This window comes from Hyperolius riggenbachi, chromosome 3 (assembly GCF_040937935.1).
Source record: "Hyperolius riggenbachi isolate aHypRig1 chromosome 3, aHypRig1.pri, whole genome shotgun sequence".
NCBI classification, from domain to species: Eukaryota; Metazoa; Chordata; class Amphibia; order Anura; family Hyperoliidae; genus Hyperolius; species Hyperolius riggenbachi.
Genome location: NC_090648.1, coordinates 226358298 through 226382335, shown reverse-complemented (window position 1 = coordinate 226382335; position 24038 = coordinate 226358298). Strand labels below are relative to the sequence as shown.

The following is a 24038-nucleotide window of genomic DNA, read 5'->3' as shown; positions in this document are numbered from 1 at the left end:
AGATGAAAAAAAAACTAACCAAACATACACAGGACTTACATAATTTGCTGCCCACCAAGACTTGAGATGCAGATATTTCTGTAACTTGCGTCCAAGGTCTTTCTGGAAGTCTAAAGCTAGGCTCTTCATCTTACTGAACTTTTCTTCATCCATCAGTGGCTCCACTGATTGCAAATACTGCAATGACAGCAGTCAGTGTTTAATAGAAGACATCTAGTGCTTGTATGTAGTGTTTGTTTCTGGTGAGTCCATGTATGGTGGAGGATACTTTTAAGAAAATTGTCAACTTTTAGCTTTGAAGGTAAGTATATAAAGCATCTTGGGATTTTAATAAACTAATCCATTATGAGAAAGTTTAAGGCGTAAACAAAAGTATTAGCATTACAAAGTTAATTTTAAATAAATTACTGTTCATGCGTACAACTCATGTGGTTTTGCCTTTGAGTCAACATTTTATTTCAACATTTCATGGGATATTATTGTAGTCGTTGAAACAGTTCCAGCTTACAACAGTATGGAGATATACAGCTCAATAAGTACATAGTTCAAGCTTTTCAGATTCACAGCGAAATAATTATAAGCACTTTTATTGAGACTGAAGGAGCAGTATTCTTACCCTGTCTATCGTGTCCTCAAGACGTGGCACTGGCAATTTTGGCAGAGACATCTGGAAGCTGTAGAGCATAGGCTGCCGCCTGGCCATGATCTTCATGCAGCCCTAGCACATTTATAAAATGATGTTATTAGGACAATAAGGATGAAGCATTAACATTGGTAGACAATAAGACACAGAGGGCCATATGCTATTCACTTTTTCACCTTTGTTTTCTCGTGGGAGATTTTTCAACATTTCAGCACTCTTCTGTTAAACAAGTACCCCTATATAGACTGAGCATTATAAACTAAAGGAGGAGATATGAAAAAAAAGTGCAGAGATGTCCAAAGAAGTTGGATGTTTGCAATGAACTTCGTGCAATGTTACAAAACACATTGCACTAACAGTAATTTCTTTCAGTGACTCTCCTAAATCGGAGTATATTGCTGCTGGTGCTGTCAGCCTGCATGCACACCGGCGACCCCATGCCTTTTACATTTTAATAATCGATGTGACTCCCGAATAAGTAAGTGTTTCAGATGTTGGTCCTTTATGTGATTGAGTTTGGCACAGACATGGATTAAGATGTAATGGGACTCTAGGCAAGGTAGTAGGTTTGGGGCCCCTTTGTGGTCCTTTTGGTAAGGTGAAGTGGAGAGAGGTCAAAGAAGAAAGCAGGTGGGCCCCTTGATACCCACTAGGCCCCAAGCACCTTCCTAGGTTGCCTGGTGCCTGCTCTAGTTTGATACCCCTGCTCTAGAGTGAGGATGCATTAGAACCTGTGCTCAATACAATATCTAATGCCATTGTTGGCAGTTTCCCTTCCTGTCTCAGTCATGCATGTCACAAAAGACAGGAAATCAATGAAATGTCCCTGTTGAGGACACAGAAATGACACTATGGTCTTAATCTTTTCCTACGCTATCTAAAACTGAACAGAAAAGTTTTGATAATCCAGCAAGCAAATAAGAGGAGCGTACAGTGACTGACAGAAAGGCACAGGTATGTGATCCCAGCAAAGTGTATGTGGTTCATGAAAGAGGAACACCAACTTACTCCCCAGAGCTTTGTTTTTAGACTTCTTTTCCCATGTGGCTCAAACATCCAGCCATGATATGAAAGAAGCATGCGTAGTACTTGGCGATACAAAAGGATTCCAGAGACCCAAACTCCAGTAGAGAAGATAACAGCACTCACTACAGCACGGGATACAGGCTTTACAACAGCCCTACAACCAGAGAGGAAGAGACGTTTCAAAAATATATAGGAAATGCAGAGATTTACATAATGTATGGTGAGAAAGAGTGTGTAAGTAGGTTTATAGTTGAACTCCAGGCAAGGATAAAAACAACATTTAATTTAATTTTAGTGTATTAATCCAAATATTAAACATCTATATCTATTATAGGAATGTTGATATATTTTCTGTAATACCTTCTGCAGCCAATTTCACAGTGTGATTTTCCATATGGGAAGAGAGACCAGTTATGACTCATCACTGTGCTGCTTCCCTGCACAGTCCAGTCAGAATGTCTGGCTCAATCCAGTTGCTGGAGTGTCTAGGAGAACTGACCATGTTGGTGGATGTGCTCTCTGACTGTGCAGTCTTTAACGTTTTGAACAATAGCATTTGCTTAAAAGTGGTTTGGCAAATATTAATTTCATGTATATTGTATTTAACCTGGATATTAAACTGCTTGTCTGGAGTACAGTTTTAAATGGTTACCGGTCCTAAATGGAATAGCTGCAGAAATGTTCCATCTCTATTATTGGCCACAGTCGTGCCTATACTGGCATGCATGTATGAGGAGCACCTTCTCTAAAAGGGTCTGAAGGCACTTCTCATGCCAAGGCAGAGTGACAACTCAGGAAGGGAGAAGGAACCAACCTGAAGCAATCATGTAATGTTTTAGATGATATACCTTTAGAGAAATACATTCAATCATAGCACTGTAGTTTGTTTTAATGCATGTACACATGCAGCCCAATCATAACATATTATATGATTATGTGATAATCAGCCTGCTGTTATCTGTTAAGGTTACTGTCAGGTTGGGCAATCTGGTCTCAAGTGTCAGTACATGCAGTCATATTACGGGCATACTGTACTTCATTTCAGACTCTACAGGTATGACAACATATGACTATGCACTTACATTGTCTGATAAGCTGAAAATCCAGCTGGCAATAATCTACACACAAAAGACACAAATGCACACAGACGGATGAAAAACTATAAACAGAAAACAATTATTCATGTTGCTTTTATTGCTGTAATGCTGTAGGTATATTGTAGCTAATATGTGCCCAGGGCCCTGATTTACAGCAAAGTTTATACAGCGTAACGTTTTCACCTGCCCAGCCAGCGCATTTCCCTTTTCTTTCCTTATTCAGCATCCATCTCCATCCCTGCAGCATCTCTGTCCCGGTGACCAAGGACAAAGACGACAAGGATGGAGATGGAAAGACAATGAATTTAGACAAGTAGCATGCCGGACAGGTGAGACCACGTCACTGCATGATCTTTGCCTTTAAAATGAATGGGAGGCCACCTTAATGCTGGCTTGGGGGGTATAAATGCCCCCCCCCCCCCCCTGCCCCTGATGCTGTCTGAAGGAGGGGAGTACAAAGGCCACTTAATGCTGCCATATGATGGGGGAGGGGGGGAGGAGGAGGGGCACAGGCCGCCTAATGCTACTATTGAGAAGGAGAGATGCTGCTATCTGGGGGTAGGGGGCAAAAGCTATCTAATGCGAATACCAAAGGCTGTTATTGGCCAGTGCCCCATTTTATCTAGGACCGGCCCTGTATGTGCCACTTATTGCTCATAAATAAGACAAAGTAAGCTTTATCAGAAATTTGTCAATTCAATTTACAGTACAGATGAAATTACAGTTATACTACTCACTGTCCAGGCAAGAGGTTGCCGATCTTGGTTATAAGCCCAAAAGACACATCCACTTTTCCATATAAAGAGCCAAGCGTTACAGCTACCACAGCAAACCATGTGGAAGGGCTGGCAGGGTACACTCCACTCAGTACTGAGCTCTTAAATGAGACAAGGAAAAGGTGCACAGCCTTGAGTTTTGTAAACCAGGAAGTCAGACACAGGCTATGCAGCCACATATATGTCTCCCGCCTCTAACAGTGATACCGTAGTAAAAAAAATGCAGCAGTGTTTAGCAGGATAAATTGCCAATAATATTTTCTCCTGTTGACTTCACCACCAGGAGGATACAACACAAAAGGCGCCGGGCAAAAAATGTCACGCATTAACTTGTTAGTAAAATACATTATTAAATACAGATATTTTACTATAAAACATCTATATTAAATACTTATATTTTACTATACACAAATGTAACCCTACTCCGGTGTCTTCTCTCCCCCATGCCTCTACCCCTGTGCTTCATATCCCCCTGTGCAGTTAGCTCCCTTCAGCAGAGCTGAGGCAGCCGCCTCTATCAGTCTCTCTGGCAGGGTCAGCAGCGGGAGTCAGGCGGTCTCAGCCTGTCTCATCCACCCTCCCGCCTCCTTTACTCTTCCTGTCTGTCAGCCTGCAGTGACAGCAGAGCCGGCAGACCTGTTGTAGGAACGGATGGAGGCACCTGTCTGAGCTGTGCTGCGGGGACAGAACTCTGCGCGGGGTAGAGGGGAGCTCCGGCACAGGGAGGGAGGCACAGGGGAACGAAGCAGGAAAAATATTTGCATGCGGCAAGTGGACTTAATAGACGCTGCTATAGGTCCCAATGCAAAATAGCAGTATTTGGGAGCCCGCGATGCCCTATATATATCGGGTGACCAAATTTCCGCTCTCGTGCCCAAAGACCGCTAATTTGCATTGGCGCCTATGGCGGCGCCCATTTAGTCCACTTGCCGCATGCGCCCATTTTTCCTGCTGTGCACCAGGGTGGCGCAATCATTATATACCACTGCAGGCAACAAAAAAAAGATTTAACATCATTTTAAATATAACTGTAGACTAATGTCAAACAGCAGTTACACTGATAAAGCAGGTAACGTATCAGTAGGTTCTTTTTGGATATTTATATACAGGCCTACAGGGGTTTTATTGGACAAAGTAATATTCATTGTATGCAAGAACTAGTATTGTCAAATTTTTTTTATCTGGGCATGATGACTGACACACACACACTGACACACACACACACACTGACACACACACACACACACACACACACACACACACACACACGTGATTATCAAGTATTTCCTCATCTCTAACTCTAATAGCACCATATATTTTCATGATTAGACTCCTGAAAAAGTGAACCCTGATCAAGAAATTTGTTGAGTCTTATAACAGTTATAGCGGATTTACAGTATTCTCCAAATGAGTATCATATCCATGTACAAAGCAAGCGGGTTTATTTACTACAGATTTATGATAAACCTTGTTTGACCTTACGCTTTTCGTTTCGTTTCTTTGCAGCCTTCGATCATTGGAAAAACGAAACCATCAGAATCGAAAAAAAAACGAAACCGTGGGTGGTGATATTAACCGTATGTTCGATTATTTCGGGATCGAGAAGGACAAAAGGCACAATCGAAACGAAGGTTTAAACGAAGGCAAAAACGAATCGTGTATTCCCAGCATAATACACTTACTTGTTCATTCTCTGGTTTAGTGTTTCGTGTATCTTATTGGCAGGTCTATATTTTATTACTGTAGGTTGTCCACTTTCTATTGAGGGAGGGGAAAGCGGGGGAGGGCGGTTACCTATATGTGCTCCCTAAATCTATCTCAGCGGTTCAAACATTGTAATGTTGGTAACACTTTATTTGATATGTTATTTTCCTAGGTTTAATCACAATTGATACATTTTAAGGCAGCATATGCTAAGGCTATGAATAGCATCATGTAACAGCATATTGAAGCCCCATACTAAGGTGAAAGAGGGCCAATAACAGGCACAGCTTCCATATTAGTATCAGCACCTTGCAGGGACATGACCACAAATCATGAACTCTCCACCAGCAGAACATTTAAGGAGCCCCTAACTTTACATTAATCCCAAACATATGTGGTCACCTCCCCCTGCCACATCCTTTTAGCTTTTGTGTGACCCCTGTCTCCCACTTCCTCCTGATCCTCACATATGATTGGACAGCCATCCACTACCCTTATCCATAACAACCATCCATTATCCTTTACCTCACTACTCAACATATACATTACCTTTCCCCTCAATATACATGTCCAGTCATCGAATCCACACTGTCTCCCCCAAAACATGTGCAGCCATCCATTCCATACAGCCCCCCAAAGATAGGTGGCCAACCCACCTATCCCACCCTCTTATTGTGCAGCACTATTCCCCCACTGACTCACACTGCCCTCTTGACCCCCTCCCCCTCTTGCAAGGAAGTGGAGTAGATGAGATATATGCTAGTTTCTTACCTCCTCCACTCACAGGTTCTAGTTATCTGTTTATTTCTGCTGAAGCTGCCCGCTCTTACACTGTCTCCATCCTGCTCCAGAGCTCTCCTGCTTGTTGCATGATGTCATATCCTGGTATAGGCCCTTCAGACTGCATTCTGAAGAGTAACTATTTTTTTTTAATGCAAATACATGCAGCTTTAAAATGGCCAATGTAATCCCTCCTTGGCTTCATTTGATTGGTCCATTTTCAAGCTATGTAAATCAACCCAGAATTGTTTGCATCCATTAGCCATCTAAAAGGCCCCTTTCACATGGGCAGCTGACAGGTGGTGAATTCACCACCTGTCAGCTGCTCTGCTGCACCGGCCAGTCGCTTGTTCGTGCTTGATACGGGTGCTAGCCAGGGGCCGCCATGGAGAAAGATCTGAGCGCAGTTAGACTTGACATGTCGCGGTCCTCTGCCACCCAGTGACACCACCACGTGTCAGTGCTTGACATGCGTGGTTTTACTACTTCTGCAATTTGGCTGCATTTACATTTCACCCGAATTGCACTGGTGGGCAACAAATGGAAGACTGAACTGCTCAGCAAGTGCACAGTTCAGTCATTCCTCTAAAACAGGCCCAATTCTGATCAGCTAGATCAGTTATTCAGGAAGCTCAACCATCCAGCACAGCCAGCATAAACAGTTCTGTCTCACTCCAAATGTGTCCCTCTGCAGCTGGACAACACAGTCTGGGCAAAATAACTCTTCCAGCCTGCTGAACCGACTGTGTGTAACAGAGGCCAAATGAGTTGTCTGCTCTCCCTGCCGTGTATTCAGAATCAACACTTTGTTTGGTGTTAATGAATATTCTGTTTTACATTCCCTAAACATAACTAATGAATAAAATAAGTATCTTAGCATACTGTATACTGTACATACCTTGTTTAGGGCTAGTTTGCACTGAATCAGTTGCAGTGAGCTTTAATCAGCTGATGCACAGCGCAGGTGAAGGAAATCTCCAAGTTTCCCTATGGGTAATTTACACCTATGCATTTTAACTAAAAACTTTTTAAAGGGGTACTGCAGCAAAAAACTGTAAAATTTAAAGTATGTGCAAACATATACAAATAAGAAGTAAAAAATTTTTCTAGAGTAAAATGAGCAATAAATTACTTTTCTCCTATGTTGCTGTCACTTACAATAGGTTGTACAAATCTGGCAGTACAGAGGTTTTGGATTAGTCCATCTCTTTATAGCGGATTCTCAGGGATATATTTATTTTCAAAAGCACTTAGTGAATGGCAGTTGCTTTGTCCAACTGCCAAAAAACTGTGTAGCGAGCAGGGAAGCTGGCCAGCAGCATTGTTTAAATCCTTTTTTTAGGGAATATCTTTATAAAGAATAAAAGCCATGCTGAAAATCCCCTATGCAGAGATGGACTAGTCCAAAACCTGTCGCTTCTGTCAGATTTCTACTACCTACTGTAAATGACAGCAACATAAGAGAAAAGTAATTTATGGCTCATTTTTCTCTGGAAAAAACATACTTCTTATTTGTTTATAGGTTTCCACATATTTTAAATTTTACAATTTTTCACCATAGTGCCCCTTTAACAACACACTACTGCATGAATTTATACAAGAGAGCTTGAAAATGCATAGCAAGTGAAAGAGGCCCAGAACAACTCCAATTTAAATGTATGCGTTTTTGTGCATCTTTAATGTAAACTAGCCCAAGTCTGAAATTTGTTACATTACATAGATGGACGATTTTAGCACAATACAGCCAACTCTCTCAGTTACCTTAAGAGTGATGAGACGTTTCCTACAGGCAATCCACCCCGACAGGTAGAGATGTCGCAAAGCATCGCGTCCCAGCTGTAGATCTATACCATCAGGGGTCACAGTGAACTGAAAGGCTACAGCCTGGTGGGCTTCCGCCATCTTGTGCCCTGTGGAGAAAGAAAATCATTTTCCAAACTCAATTTACAGTGGGTTTCCCGAAAAGTTGGAACGCTACGTAAAGTTAAAATAACCCAAGAATGTAAATGTGCTGGTCATGTAAACTGTATATCTACCCAGAAAAGGAAAGTGCACTCAGCTTTGAATAGGAATATTTATCGCAAACCATTCTTTGACAAATCAGTTTTTATTGACTTTCATTAGAAAACACGTACAAACAGGTACACGCAGGTACTCAAGGAACATTAGATGAGAAGGAGAAACAGTGGTACACATATTGAATATACAAGAGGTAAATCTTGCAAGTGCAATAGCATCAAGTATCTTATGCAGTATGAAGATACAATTTTATAGTAGTACATACATAACAGTTGAGTAGTTGATTATTAATTGCATCAAAAGCATGTCAAAACCAGTGCACATTCCTCAATTTGGACATCATAATCGTGACTGTACCATTTGTTGGGAGAAGTTAGGAAAGGAAAGAAACGAGACGGAAAGAGGGAAAGAAGGAAGAGATAGAGTGTAATGGATGGAAAGGAGTGAGAGTCCAGTGCTTACCTCCATAGACCAAGACTAAGGAGGGTATTGCATAGTATAAATCAGGAAATAGCTAAATTAGTACTGTAGTTCAGTCCTCTGGGCCTGCAGGAAGAGCTTCTACGTTGTTATACCAGGGGGCCCATATTTTATCGAATCTACTGGGGCAGTTACGGCTTTTGTACGTCAATCGATATAACGGTAGGCTTTTCATAATAGTGTATTTCCAGTGATTAAAAGAGGGGGGCTTATCTGATTTCCAGGTGTGGAGTATTTCTTTACGGCCATAGAAACATAATATTCTAATTAGGTATTGAGGGTGTTTGCCCGGTGGAGTATCATCCAGTAGTCCCAGTAAAAATGTCCTAGGAGAGAGTATCAGTCATGTTTGCAGAATTTCATTAATTAAGTCGTTAATCTTAGACCAAAAGGAAAGCACATGAGGGCATTCCCAGAACATGTGAAAGAAAGTTCCCGGATCAGCAGCACATCTGGGGCAATTGAGGGTATTGGAAGTGGAGATTTTATGCATACGTACGGGTGTGAGATAGGTACGATGAAGAAATTTAAATTGTATTAAGCGATCTCTGGCCGAGATAGGAATTTTAACAAAATTCTCTAGGATTTCTTCCCAGTCCTTAGTGTCCAATCCAGGAACTTCCTCATTCCACCTATTTTGACATCTAGCGAGACTATGAGTGGTACTGTTCATGAGGGCAAAGTATATTACTGAGAGAGGTTTTTCTAGGCCATCCACCATTAGTGTTCGTTCTAAGTCGCAAGAAACCAGTGTTGGACTGCCATCTTTAAATTGGGCATTGTAAGCGTGCCTGATTTGTATATATCTGAAAAACATTTTATTGGGCAAATCAAAAGTATTTTTGAGAGTGTTGAAAGATAGTAATCCTGCATTCCCTGTAATATGCTGTATGGCTTTTATGCCCTGACGGGATCGCAAACCATTCTAACCAAAAAGCCTGGGAAGTGTTTAAGCAATAGATGAATTGAAAAAGGTTTTGCACAAAGGATTCGAATTTATTCCAGAGGCACGACTGGGTTATTTTGGGATATATATTTATAGATACAAATTTATTCGTAAACTTAACATCAAAAAGAATTTTGTTATTCATCCACCACAAATAGAAATTTCCTGTGAGAAAGAGAACTATGTAGAGACACATGTGAGAAAAACCTTCCACTTCTAATCCTTCTGCACATAAATTGCCTGTATGGGAGAGGCCGTTCTAATCAAATACCATTAGTAGAGAAGTTCATGACAAATTAAACATGATTGCTTAAAAGTGTGTGTGTGTGTGTGTGTGTGTGTGTGTGTGTGTGTGTGCGTGCGTGCGTGCGTGCGTGCGTGCGTGCGTGCGTGCGTACTACATATATCTCAGGAATCTGAGCGCCTTGATCCCCAAGGGATCTTCTCTCCCAGCTACTTATTACCTATCTATGCATACTAATATAGCCATTTCCACACTGCCCAAACCCAACATGTTTAGCCTTAAATTGAGGCTTCATCAGGGGTACTGTACACAGGTGGTGCTTAAATGCTAGTGCATAAAATATACGAATAAGAATATTGCCGGTTTAGTTTCAGCATAACATACCTGAAAATGTCATTCTAGCATACATCAAAATGTTTACAAAAGTAAAACCGTTTTGCAAGAAGCAAATTAATTCACCTTTGTGACCAAATAAAAATTAACTGAAAGAAAGACAGAGACTACACATGATGCAATTCATCAATCAATTGGGCTGAAAAGGCACTGGTGGACAAGCCTCACCTCCTCCGATGGCTGGTGTGCCCGTATGGGTGAACAAGCTTATGGACTTTGTTCCACTGTGCCGGGGGTACTCGCGTCTCTGGAAGCCACTGCAGAACTATTCCTCCAAGGCTGGTTGATCACATGGGTCTCACAGAGTGGGCTGCAGGGTCCAGTGAGTGCATGCAAGGAGCATGGCACAGAGCCAGCGCAGGAAGGTCAAAAAAGTGACACCAGCAGAGTGGTGATGATTAGAGCGATTAATAAAGCTTTATTGTTGCAGCGCATTTTGCAAGGGATTACACCCTTGCTTCCTCAGGCAAACAGTTGTAGTGACATTTATATATTTATGCACCTACAAAATGGCATTGAAAAACATCTTTCCTGATCCTCTTGCTGTAATAGATGCATCATTTCAAAAAGAATAGGGAAGGCAATAAGGGAGGGGAGGAAAGGATGGGAATGATGGGATGGAGAAAAAGGATGGATGTGTAGACATGGGGAAATAAGGGATTTTTAAAAGAATCCTTTCTCACCCGAAGGGGCATAGTGGTTACAGCACCTGCTGAACCACGCTCCTCGCATGCACACACTGCAGCCCACGCTGTGAGACCATGGTAATCAACCAACCTCGGAGGAACGGTTCTGCAGCAGCTTCCGTAGACGCCGAGTCTCCTGGTACAGTGGAACAAAGCCCATAAGCTGGTTCACCCATATGGGCACAGAGGAGGTGAGACCTGTCCACCAGTGGCGTGTCAGCCCGTTTGATTATTGTATTGAGTGTGTGCTCTCTTTGTCTTTCTTGGTTTCTCATGGTCCCGTTTGAGTGGCGCATCATCTGACCTTACTATAGCTACCTACTTAATCACACTCTCCAAACTCTATTCTTGGGAGTTCCCAAGTACCGCACCTACAATTAAAAATTAGACACAATGCCCTCAATTCACTATGCATTACCGCATTCAATAATGGAGGAAACAGCTGATTTTACCAACTAGTGAGGTAAATTACAGACTTGAGCGGTAAATGCCTCAAGAAATGTCAAGAAATTGCAATTCACAAAGATGAAAGAGTTTAGTAAATCAAGTAAAAGTGTTCTGTATTTGCCTCCATCCCTTACCAGCTGGTAACGCAAACTCTCCATGTGCTAACATTGACAGATGTAGCAGATAGCCGTTAGAGAAAGACACTTAGCCCTGCTTCTCACCCCATTTGATCAGAGTCTGGAGGGCGAAACTTCAGAAAGGCAGAGGAGACATTATGGTCCCTTTCACACTAGCGCAATTTATTGCATTGGGATACCCATTTTTCACACAGGGTAACGCTAAAGCAATAAAAGTCTATGGGATATTTCATACCTGATGCGATGCACTGGCAGTATTCGATTTGATGCGAGGTCATCAGTGTGTTATGGGTCAGCATCTGTGGTGATGTTTGTTGACCGTAAGTCATATAAGTCAAGTAAGTCAATGGCGACGCAGATTTTCTAAAATGTTTTGCGCACATTTTTGCAGGACACTTGCTTGCAATGCCTTTTTCCACCACAGGAAGGGAGAAGTAGACAGCCTCAATTATGGTGTGATTTGGAGCCAAGAATAACATGAACGCTCATTAACACAAACAAACAAATCACACTGCAATGAAAACCTTGGTCACAGGTGTGAAACAGGCCTCAAAAAGGTATTTCTGTATTACTTAAGATATGCATCTCTATATACTGGTATACAGAAGTGCTCCCGTTAGTGGCTGCAGTACAACTAAAGGGATGACAGGGATGCTCTAGACAGAAAACCCCTGACTCATGCACACCGCTTGTGGAAAAACTTGCAGCTTCCTGTCTCACCTGCTCCACAGCTGGTGAGGCTGCGGAACAGGGCTTAGTGAATTGAAGCATGTTGTTTTGGTATATTACCAAACTTCTACCACATGTAGAAAATCTTAAAGAACAAGCAACACCCATGCTAACCTAGAAATAAAAAACACATATATAAGTAGATACGGTAAATACTACTTCTACTTCAACCTGTGAATTTTATAAAGGAAAATCAGAAAATCCTATTCTAGGCAGTGGCCATTTTACCAAGCTAATGCTGACATCATATCCTCCCCGTCTCTTGTTTCCCCCCTCCCTTCTCTTGCTCATTGTGTATTCATTAGCTGCCCTCCTTTCAGAGTCTTCAGACACTCCCACTGAGGTGTATACTAGCAACTGCACTGTCTTTTTTTTTTCTCTCCTCCATTCGCCGAGTCACCTCAGCCTTGCTTGTAAACACAAGTGAACAGAGGTGTTTCAGATAAGAAGCTAGGCAGGGAAATAAATGGAAGAGGAGGAATATATTATAGATGAAAAGAACCCCCAGCATTCAACTGTTTGGCACTGACTACTAAAGGTCCAATGCTCCTAAAGTATGCGATAACTACAAACCATAACAGCAGAAAAAGTTTTGCAAGTTTTAAATGCAGGGTTAGCATCTTTATCACTTAATACACTCAGACCAGTTGCTGTTGAAATTTGACTTATATGGTGACAATACCGCTTTAATGAATTTGGAAAAAAAAAGGTGTAAAATACTGAATGCAGTATTTTACCAACCTAAATTATTTTACTGAACTGCTCTTAGTAAATTGGGACCATAATGTGAAATAAGGGTATTTAAAAAAACAACAACAAAACAAAAACAAACACACTGTTCTTGAAAAAGTTTTACCAGATCATCCAAAAGACTTTCAAAAACCACTCCTTGTAGGCAATAATAGGGTTGGGAGTTGCAAACTACCTAAGGCTTTTGATGTGTACAAAATGGTACATAAAAACAAAATCATGAACAATTTCTGAATATTGTAGAAAAAAAATAATAAAAAAAACCCAAAAAAGTGTGGACTTAAATCTTAACAGTCAAAAATCATTAAGTATCAATCCATTTGTAACGTGCAATTCTATCAGTGTTGTACCTGCGACCTCCTGTATCTGGGGTAATTGATGAGAAAGTCAGAAGGAGGTTTTAGCACACGCCGGTCATCAGAACATGCTTTAAATGTCCATGGAGAAATCTAAAAGTGATGTATTATGGTGCTAAATGTCTGAGGAGAGAGACTGGAGCGGTTGTAATATTGGTCCAAAGTGTGGTCAAGCGAAGCAAAGCTACAACTTCAGGCCTGCTTCGACTGCACAGACTGGAAGACCCTGGAATCGCCAAACTTGGACGAATGGGCTGACGATGTTACCTCATACATTAACTTCTGTGAGAATCATTGCATACCAAGAAAACCTTTAAACTCTATCCTAACGACAAACCATGGTTCTCAAAAAAACTACGGCAACTGCGCAGAAGCAAAGAGGACGTGTACAAGTCAGGAAACCAAGATGAATACAGAAGGGCAAGAAATGACCTGAACAGAGAACTGAGGGCTGCCAAGAAGGGCTATGCGGATAAACTGGTGCAGAACCTCTCCTCAAACGACTCGCGAGCAGTGTGGAAAGGGCTCAAGGCCACAACCAACTATAAGCCTCCCCCGCAGCATGCAACACCGAGCGCTGAGCTCGCCGAGAATCTCAGTGAATTCTACTGCAGATTTGAGAACCAGTCTCCCCCACAGCTACGGGCACCTCTCCCCCCCCCTCTGCCACTGAGACCCTGAGACCAAACTCGCCCCCTCCACCGGTGAACGAGGCGGATGTACTGCAACACTTGTTAAGGATAAATGTCAGGAAAGCATCTGGCTCGGACGGTGTGTCACCAGCCTGCCTGAAAACCGGCGCTCGACAGCTCACCCCTATTCTTTCCTCCATTTTCAACAAGTCCCTTCAGAGCGGGAAAGTCCCTGCGTGCTTCAAGAGGTCCACCATCATCCCTGTCCCCAAAAAGCAAGGCGTCACCGAACTCAACAACTTCAGGCCCGTGGCACTTACATCAGTCATCATGAAGGTTCTTGAAAGAATGGTGCTCCCCCTCCTCAAGCTCACCACTGAGGCCCTGCTGGATCAGCACCAGTTCGCATACAGAGCAAACAGGTCCACTGACGACGCCATCAATATCTGCCTGGAGCTCGTCCATGATCATCTGGACAAACCCGGCACGTATGCCAGGATCCTCCTTTTTTTTTTTAAAAGAGAATTTTTTTTTTTATTAAGTTTTGCACATAAAGGTATACAGAACTTGACACTTACAAATTAAAAAGAACACAAGAACAAAAAAAAAAAACAAAAAAAAAACCATCAGCAGCCGTCCAAGTAGTGGCCATAGGCCAGTATATCTTGATAATAGGTAAATCTAGGGAACCATTGAGTGTTGCACAACATTTGACAAGTGCGTATATAATAATAGTGAGCGTTCAGGGTATTACCCTATAAAATACTTCTATTGGTTATTCAAGAGATAACCCTCTTTCTTATTTAATGATAGTCTTGAACGGAGGCAGTTATGTCCAGGTTGGGGACCGTGGTATCCAAGGCATCGATCCATTTGTTCCAAATTTTATCAAATTTTTTGAATTGGTTACGTATTTGATACGTTAGTTTAAATAATGGTAGAGCTTGATTAATTGTTTTCTTCCATTCTGTGATTGATGGGGGAGAGGGACGCTTCCAACTCAGTACAATCACCTTTCTGGCGTAAAAAAGCAAGATTCTAACCAAAATTGTTTGACTTTTGGAACATGCCAAGTGGTCCACCATCCCCAGCATGCACAATTTAAAATCCAGTACAATTGGTATAGACAGCTTATCTCTAATAAAATGAGTCACTGATTTCCAGAATCTCTGCACCATTGAGCACATCCACACACAGTGTATAAAGTCTGCGTTTAAGGCCTTACATTTAAAGCATCTTCCGTCTTGTGTGGAGCCCATTTTAGCTAATCTAGCTGGCGACAGGTAAGCTTGGTGTAACCATTTGATATTAATAAGCCTGTCATTGGCTGCTATTACAGTCTTAGGGAAAGTTTCTGCTAATTCGTCCCAATTTTCTTTAGTCAGAGATATGTCAATCTGCTGCCATTTTTGTCTGATTTTTTGTACTTTTGGGCCATTATCCTGTGTCATTAGGAAGGTGTACATAGTGGTTATCTGTTTGGTTTTGTCCTGGTTCAGCAATTGTGTCTCCAGCTGTGAGGGGGTCAGTGAAACACCAGAAGTCCCCAATTGCGTCCTAATGGCATGTCTCAGCTGGAAATATCTAAATAAGGCATATCTAGGGAGATTAAATTCAGATCTTAGTGCCTGAAAGTCTTTAAATGAGCCGCCGTCTACAAAAAGTTGGGATAAATATTTCACCCCATGAATGTGCCAGAAGTGTGCATCCGGAATGGATTGTAACTCTGAAAGATTTGGATTCCCCCACAGAGGTGAATTTTGGGAGACATAGTGTGTTGGTTCTCCAAGTAATTTCCGAGTCTTTTTATAGATATTAATGGTGGTCTGGGTAATGTTAGTATTTGCTGGGGCATTGGACACTCTATATCGATATATAGCCCCACATAAAGATTCGTAAGATCCAGCGATATCGGCCTCTGCTGCTAAACTGGAGTCCTGTCTGTCCCCACTTAACCAGCTTTGTATAGGTATCAGCTGTGAAGCCAAGAAGTATTTATAGAAGTGTGGGACAGCCAGGCCACCGTAGCTTGTGGGGAGTTGGAGTGTAGAGAGCGCTATGCGTGGTGTTGTGCCTGACCAGATAAATGTAGTCAATATTGAATCTATACGTTTAAAAACAGAGTGGGGAATCCATTCTGGGGACATCTGCAATATATATAGCAACTTAGGAGCAATTATCATTTTTATTATGCACACTCTGCCACAAACATTGAGGGGAAGGGTCACCCATCTTTTTAATTTCAGTTCTATTGCTTCAATGATTGGAAGGACATTGCTGTCTATGAAGGATATCGCAGGTTGTGTTATCTTTATTCCTAAATATTTAAAGTTGTCAACAACTTGCAATTTGGATTGTTTTGTTATGAGTTGATGGTCAAAGGTATCTAGTGGTAGGAGGACCGATTTGGACCAATTTATGGATAATCCCGATATTTTATGAAAGGTGTCATAGATCTCCAATACTCTCATTAGCGAAGGACCTGGATCTGCCAGAAATATCAGCATGTCATCTGCGTATAATGATATACGTTCCTCTACATTGTTTATTTTAAACCCCTGCACCGTTGGATCTAACCGGATAGCTTGGGCTAGAGGCTCAATTGCTATGGCAAACAGTAGGGGTGAGAGCGGACACCCCTGTCGTGTTCCCCTAGAAATTGTAAACATAGATGAGACTATAGAGTTAATTCTAAGTTTTGCTTTGGGCTTATCATATAATATTTGGAACCAGCGTCGAAAAGAGTCCCCAAACCCAAAATATTTCAGAACTGTTGCTACATAAGGCCATTCAATCGAGTCAAATGCTTTGTTTGCATCTAACGATAATATAATTCTTGAGCCAGCATTTTGGTGTGGATAGTGCAGATTTAAGTATAACCTACGCACGTTGAGTCTGGTGGAACACCCAGGAATAAAGCCTGTTTGATCAGGATGTATTATGGATGTGATGTGTTCATTTAATCTGGTAGCAAGAATTTTAGTGAGTATCTTGGCATCAGTATTGATGAGGGAGATGGGCCGGTATGAGTCACAAGAGGATGGATCTTTGTTTGGTTTCAGTATGAGGATTATAAGGGCTTCATACATAGAATCAGGGAGCGTCTTTGTTTCAAATATGTGGTTAAAAAGGGCCATTAGATGGGGAACTATCAGTGATCTATTTTTTATGTACCATTCTATGGGAATTCCGTCGGGGCCTGGGGCTTTGTTGCGTTTAAAGGTGTTTATCGCATTAATTATTTCAGTTGAGGTGATGGGAGCATCTAATTCAGCGACCGCTTCAGGTGACAGGACCGGCAGATCCAGGTCCCTAAGAAAGTCCATGATTCCCTCAGTTATTGGGCCTGTTTTGGTATTATATAGTTCAGAGTAAAATTCTGTGAAGGCAGACGCTATCTCAGATGAAGTGTGGCAGATAATACCAGAGGGCGACACAATGTGCGGGATGGCAGAGGAGCCATCAGAGGAGCTTAGTAGGTAGGTGAGTAGCTTACTGCATTTATTGCCGAATTCAAATAGTCTCTGGGACTGAATAATGTCTTTCCTTTTCGTCCTTTCCAGGGTTTTAATCTCTAGTTTACGGCGTGCCGATTGCCATATGGCATACTGTTCATCAGAAGGACTTAAAAGTAATTGGGCTTGTGCCTCGGTAGTTTCCTTCTCGAGGTATTTTTGTGGCGTACGTTAAAAAGGGGCGCTGGGAAAAAAGGGTGCCGGGTTTTTAACGATAAGCATGGATAACGTTTAAAAATGTATTGTACTGTATTTCGTTTAAAATTAATGTTTTTTAAAGTTATAAATCATTAAATAATGTGCATTAAATCGGCAATTGTAAAAACGTTAATCTTTCGTTTAAATACTGAAACGTATAATAACGTTTAAAAAAAAAATTACTAAGTAACCCTCCCTGTACCTACCCCTAACCCCTAGACCCCCCCTGTTGATGCCTAAACCTAAGACCCCCCCTGTTAGTGCCTAAGTAACCCTCCCTGTACCTACCCCTAACCCCTAGACCCCCCTGTTAGTGCCTAAACCTAAGACCCCCCTGTTGGTGCCTAAACCTAAGACCCCCCTGTTAGTGCCTAAACCTAAGACCCCCCTGTTGGTGCCTAAACCTAAGACCCCCCTGTTGGTGCCTAAACCTAAGACCCCCTGTTGGTGCCTAAACCTAAGACCCCCTGTTGGTGCCTAAACCTAAGACCCCCCTGTTGGTGCCTAAACCTAAGACCCCCCTTTTGGTGCCTAAACCTAAGACCCCCTGTTGGTGCCTAAACCTAAGACCCCCTGTTGGTGCCTAAACCTAAGACCCCCCCTGTTGGTGCCTAAACCCAGGGCCGGCCCGCTCATGAGGCGGGGTGAAACTTTTGCCTCAGGCGGCAAATTTCCAGGGGCGGCACCCGCCCGTCCGTGGGTGCGGGGAGCCGGCCCGCCGAGCTGGAGGGGTAGCTGGCAGGACGGGGGTATTGGGCCAGCGGCGGGGAGGGGGGTCGGACCCCCCCTCCCTCGCCTGGGTCCCCCGTCCTCCGCTCCCCTCCAGCCTAAATAGACACAGCCGTATATGTAAGAGGCACGGGCGGGGAGACACTCACCTCCTCCTCGCTCCAGCGTGCGCTCCACTGACATCACTTCCTGCAACGCTGCAGGAAGTGATGTCAGTGGAGCGCATGCTGGGAAGAGGTGAGTGTCCTCCCCGCCCGTGCGAGGGGCGGCGGTGGCAATTTTTTTTTTAAAATTTGCCTCAGGCGGCAAAAAGTCTAGGGCCGGCCCTGCCTAAACCTAAGACCCCCCTGTTGGTGCCTAAACCTAAGACCCCCCTGTTGGTTTTTTCGTTTAAAAATAATGTTTGAAAAAAAATATTGTACTGTTTTTCGTTTAAAAATAATATTTAAAAATGTATAAATCATTAAATAATGTGTAATCATGAGAAGCAGTAATAAAACATTAAGTCTCCGGGCGCCGCTTTTAAAACGTTATTTTTCTCCAGCGCCCTTTTTTCCTATCGGGCGCCCATTAAACGATATTTATTATAGGAGTGAATGGCGGCGCCCGATTTGTCCACTAGCCTCAGGCGCCCGAATTTACTGTTACCATTTTTGTGAGGCTATCTCATTTTGCCTAATAATAGAGAGAGCTGCTCTAAATGAGCCTCTTGCAACTGCTTTACCTGCATCCCAACACATGTGTCGCCCCACAGTACCCTCATTGATGGACCAATATTCTGTCATTTCTTTTTGACATTGCCTAAGAACCATCTCCTCCTCCAACCAGCATGGATTCATGCGCCATAAAGCTGCTGAGGTACTGCCTCGAAATTGTAGTTGGCATGTCAATGGGGCATGGTCAGAAATTCCGTGGGAGAGATATTCAATAGATTCTACTAGGGGCAGTAGGTTCACTGAGCCGAAGCACATGTCTATTCTAGACATCGTCCGGTGAGTATCAGAGAAGCAAGAGAACATCTTTGTAGTAGGGAACTTCCATCTCCATATGTCATATAGTGCATATGTTTCTTTCCATCCGAGAAAGGCAAGCGAAGATCTACCCCCCCCCCCTTTAAGTCTATCTAGATTTGGATCAAGGGTGGCGTTAAAGTCGCCCATTAATATAAGGGGCCCGTTTAGCAGTGGGTGCAATTTTTTCATAAGATCAGTCAGTATGTTGACGTTGAAGGGAGGTGGGACATAAACAGATACTATTATTAACGGGTTTCCATCTATCTGACAGCGCAGTATAACATAATTCCCTTTATTGTCTACCCTAATATCCGTAATCACACCTTTGAATGATTTAGTGATTAGGATTGCCGTCCCCCTAGAGTATGAGGAATAGTGAGCAAGGTAGTAATTCGCGATCCAAGGTTTTTTTAAGGTTAGTCCTCTAGCTCCCAGCAAATGTGTTTCTTGTAGGCATATAATTTGTGGTGATATTTTACGTATATGTTCAAACACCAGCTTGCGTTTAATCGCATTATTCATTCCTCGGACGTTCCAGGACAAAAATTTAATTATAGCCATATTAGGACTGTTTTTGTATTGCTAGGTACCCCCGCTCGCCCACCATTCCTCCACTCAATGTATGCAGTTGCATGGCCCCTCATCTGGATAGTCTGCTGAAAAATAAAAGGATCCTCCTTCTTGACTTCAGCTCAGTGTTCAATACCATCAGCCCCAAAATACTCCAGGAGAACCTTGCCGCACTCGGGGTCCACCCCACTCTACGCCTGTGGATCACAGACTTCCTCACCAACAGATCCCAGGTCGTTAAGATAGGCACCATCTCCTCTCAACCTCAGATTACAAATATAGGAGCACCTCAAGGGTGCGTCCTGTCGCCGTTCCTGTTCTCCCTGTACATGAATGCCTGCAGATCCACAGCGGACTCCGTCAAAGTGATCAAATTCGCTGACGACACCACCATTGTCGGCCTCATCACTAAAAATGACGAGGAAGCGTACCGCCACCAGGTTGAGAGCATCTCCCACTGGTGCAGGGAGAACGGGCTGGTCCTAAACACGGCAAAAACTGTTGAGATGATTGTTGATTTTAGAAAGCACACCAACGCCCTCCCTCCAATCTGTATTGATGACAAAGAAGTGGAAAGAATTCACTGTGTCCGACTTCTTGGCACAACCATCTCCAATGACCTGAAGTGGAAGGCAAACACCCAGCAGAGGTTATACATTCTCCGTCAACTGAAGAAGTTCGGCATGTCCCCAAAACTTCTGACCAGCTTCTACTCTGCCACAATTGCATCTGTCCTCTGCTCTTCCATCCTAGTCTGGTATGCCAGCTCCTCCGCCAGCGATAGACAGAAATTACAGAGAGTCATCTAATCAGTGGAGAGAATCATAGGAAAACCACTACCCGCTCTGGACCTCCTCTACCACTCAAAACTGAGCTCCAGAGCTTTTAGGATTGTAAATGACCCCTCACACCCAGGCAACTGTTTTTTCAGCCAGCTTCCTTTGGGCCGGAGGTATCGGTCCATCTACACCAGGACCACCAGACACAGAAACAGCTTCTTCTCCTCAGCTGTAAACTCACTAAACTCTCTCCACGCACTCCACACCACAACGTGATCATGTTTTTACCGCCACACATATCCTTCACACACCTGAGTGCTGTGTAACTATGCAAAAATTGAGTGTTGTTTGCTTGGATGTTTTTCTCTATATGTAATTTCTGATACAGTGTTGATCCTTTCTGATGTATTCTGTGTACCCTATCCTACCTGTATCCTGTACGTGCCAAGACCAATTCCGGGCACGACCGAAAATAAAGATTCTGATTGTACAGGCGTTATCTCAACCTGAGATTATGTGGATTCATCACTATACTAGATTACATTCTTCTGGTAATAAAATACAGGACTAACCATCACTGTTATAGAGTGGATGAATAAAATATTGATTTGTACACAGATTTTTCATTTTTTTATGTAAATTTTGTATTAGTAAAATTTCTATTTTATGCTTCACATGTTAATTACTCATATTTGTTTTTGCCTTTCAGGGGTTGTTAGTGTTTGGACTGGGTTAGTGGCCAGCCACAATCATCCCCTGATGAAGACAGGCTGTTTTTATTTCTTAAACAAAACAGAGCTGTTTCACAAATGATTGAACCAAGTTTCCACTATGTAAGTGCAATTGCTATTTATGGGCAAGATCCGCCTTTGCAATTTACACTATCCTTTTCCTTTCTCCCCTTCATAAATTCTCTCAGTAACGTCAGACACCCACCAGTGCAGAGCGCACATGTGCATTAATATTAGAGCATCACGCTTGGATGTGGTATCTATCCAGATAGTATATATTGAATGGAGAGGATAGTGCCCAGCGGTTTAACGGAATGGATCATCAGGGTTTGCAGGTGTATTTAAAGGTTACCTGGCGTGTGAGGAATGTAGGGACTGCTTTCATTCTCAAACAAACAATGCCAGTTGCTGACTTCACACATTTTTTTCCTTCCTCGTATTTCTAAGTGTCTTTTAACTGGTTTTGCATTTAGATATGAACAGTGCCATTGCTGATAGCATGTGCCAATACCTGGACTTTACAGAGGTTACACAAATAGTCCAACTCCTCCAAGATGGCACATCAGTACATGCCATTGCCATAAGGTTTCCTGCGGCCCCCAGCAGAGTCTCAGAACATGGAGGAGATTCCAGTAGATATGTAGTTACTCTGCAGGAGCTGGACAGGCCTGTAGAAGGTACTTAATCCATCGGAAAGCCTGGTATCTTCTCCTTTGAGCAAGGAGGATGAGCATTGTCAGACTCAGAGCCCTACAAATTGACCTCCAGAACACCACTGATGTGAATGTTTTTAACCAAACAATCAAACATAGGCCTGATGTTCTCTAGTAGGACCTGTGCTTACTGTTTGCACCATGGAGCATTTGCATAGTATACCAGGATTGGTAGGTCTGCCACTAGCACACTTTGTTTTTCACAGATGAGATAAAGTTCACTCTAAGCACTTTTGGCAGACAATGTAAAAGGATCTGGAGAATGCTGCTTGTAACATTATTCAATGTGGTTGGTTTGGTGGAGGGTCAGCGATGGACTAGGGAGGCATATCCATGGGAGGACTCGCAGATCTCAACAGGTTAACAATAGGCTAAACAACCTGTCACTAAGTTGAATTCCTTTGACCCATTATCAGACCCTACACAAGTACCGTGGGTCCTGGGTTCCTCCTGGTGCACAACAAAGCCTGGCCTCATGTAGTGAGAGTACGAAGGCAGTTCCTGGAGGGTGAAGTATTGATATTTTCGCTTGGACCCTGTGCTTGCCTGACTCAAGTCCAATAGTCCACTTCTGGGACATTATGCCATGGTCTATCCGATGCAGTCAGGTTGCCCCTCTGTCCAGGAGCTCAGTGATGCCCTGGTCTAGATCTAGGAGGAATTCCCCATGACACCATCTGTTGTCTAATTAGGAGCATGCCCCAATGTTGTCAGTCATGCATAGAAGCACATGGGGCCATAAAAAAACTGAATACAATTTTTAATTTGCTGCAATGAAATTAGACTTGGGGTGTCTTTGAATTTAGCCCTCTGTAGCTTGATAATTTTTTATTTCCATCAAACACTGTGGCATTTTTTCAATTCTAATACATTACGCATTCCATATCAGTAATTGTAATTTTTCACTTTAAGATCTGATGTGTTTTCAAAGTGTTCCTTTAATTTGTTTTTGAGCAGTTTATATAAGTAATTTATCAAGTACAGACCAAAAACATATCCACCAATTCCCGTGGGTGACAGTAATTGTGCATGTGTAGCTAGCTTTGGCTCCATTGAGAGGAAAGTGTTTGTTTTGGAGGGTAAATCTTAGTTCAAGCAAGCAGTTTGCATTATAAGCACAGTAAAGAAGGTTATTATTTTATGAAAAAAAGCTTGAGATATGTGAATAAAAGTCGGCATTGTCTTTGTGAGTGCAATTGCTTTCTTTTATTAGCCTATCCAACAGTGCAGTAGTTAGCTGATTTACAGTAGCATTTAGCATGTATGGTGTCCATCTATATGCTGCTCCCTAGGCTGGTATTGACCACCATGGAAAACTAACTTATTTGCACAGCAGTGCAAGTTGCAGAGAAGTCTTGTCCTTGCTGTCTTCCATGGCTCTGGAGGCGTTCCAATAATTCTTTCTCCATTGCACTAGTTATACTTTAAGAAAACAATCTCATCTAAAAAGTATGTCACAATGCAACAGTGTTTAGAAGAGCAAATTGTGTGGTGTTGTTACTCAGGGGTTTTCTGACTGTCTATATGTATACATATAACAGTTACAAAATTGTATCACACAAAAATAAAACCGTAATGCTTAAGAGAAATCTGTTCTTTCCGATATGTCCCCTACGTGTTCCCTGTTCATCACACATTCCGTCTCTGCAGCAGCTCAACACGTAAGTTTGTATCCATGGAGCAGGTCTGGATGCAGCCCAAGTGTGTGAAAGGTCAGAAAGCAACAAGGAAGAAGAGTGAGGAACTTCAGAAAGAGCAGGTGAAGATATTATTATTTTTTTAATTATTATTATGTATTTATATAGCGCCGACATATTACGCAGCGCTGTACAGAGTATATATATATATATATATATCTTGTCATGATATGACAAGATATGAGACAAGATAAGTCTAACTAAGTAGCAGATACTACCAATTGACAGATTATGAAAGCTCAGCTCCA

At 42.5% G+C, this 24038-nt stretch overlaps 1 protein-coding gene across 2 annotated transcripts in view; it reads right to left on the bottom strand.

Annotated features, from left to right (window-relative positions):
* The window catches only part of CPT1B (carnitine palmitoyltransferase 1B), a 62013-nt gene that overhangs the window by 32161 nt on the left and 5814 nt on the right, over positions 1 to 24038 (bottom strand). The window contains exons 2-7 of one of the 2 annotated variants that reach the window (XM_068275873.1): positions 7788 to 7936; positions 3504 to 3643; positions 2752 to 2787; positions 1652 to 1823; positions 617 to 718; positions 40 to 177 (exon numbers count right to left, since the gene is read on the bottom strand). In XM_068275873.1, the coding sequence (XP_068131974.1) occupies positions 40 to 177; positions 617 to 718; positions 1652 to 1823; positions 2752 to 2787; positions 3504 to 3643; positions 7788 to 7928 (729 nt within the window). In that variant the 5' untranslated portion in view covers positions 7929 to 7936. The remainder of the gene's footprint in view (positions 1 to 39; positions 178 to 616; positions 719 to 1651; positions 1824 to 2751; positions 2788 to 3503; positions 3644 to 7787; positions 7937 to 24038) is intronic. The other variant, XM_068275874.1, reaches the window with a different exon arrangement.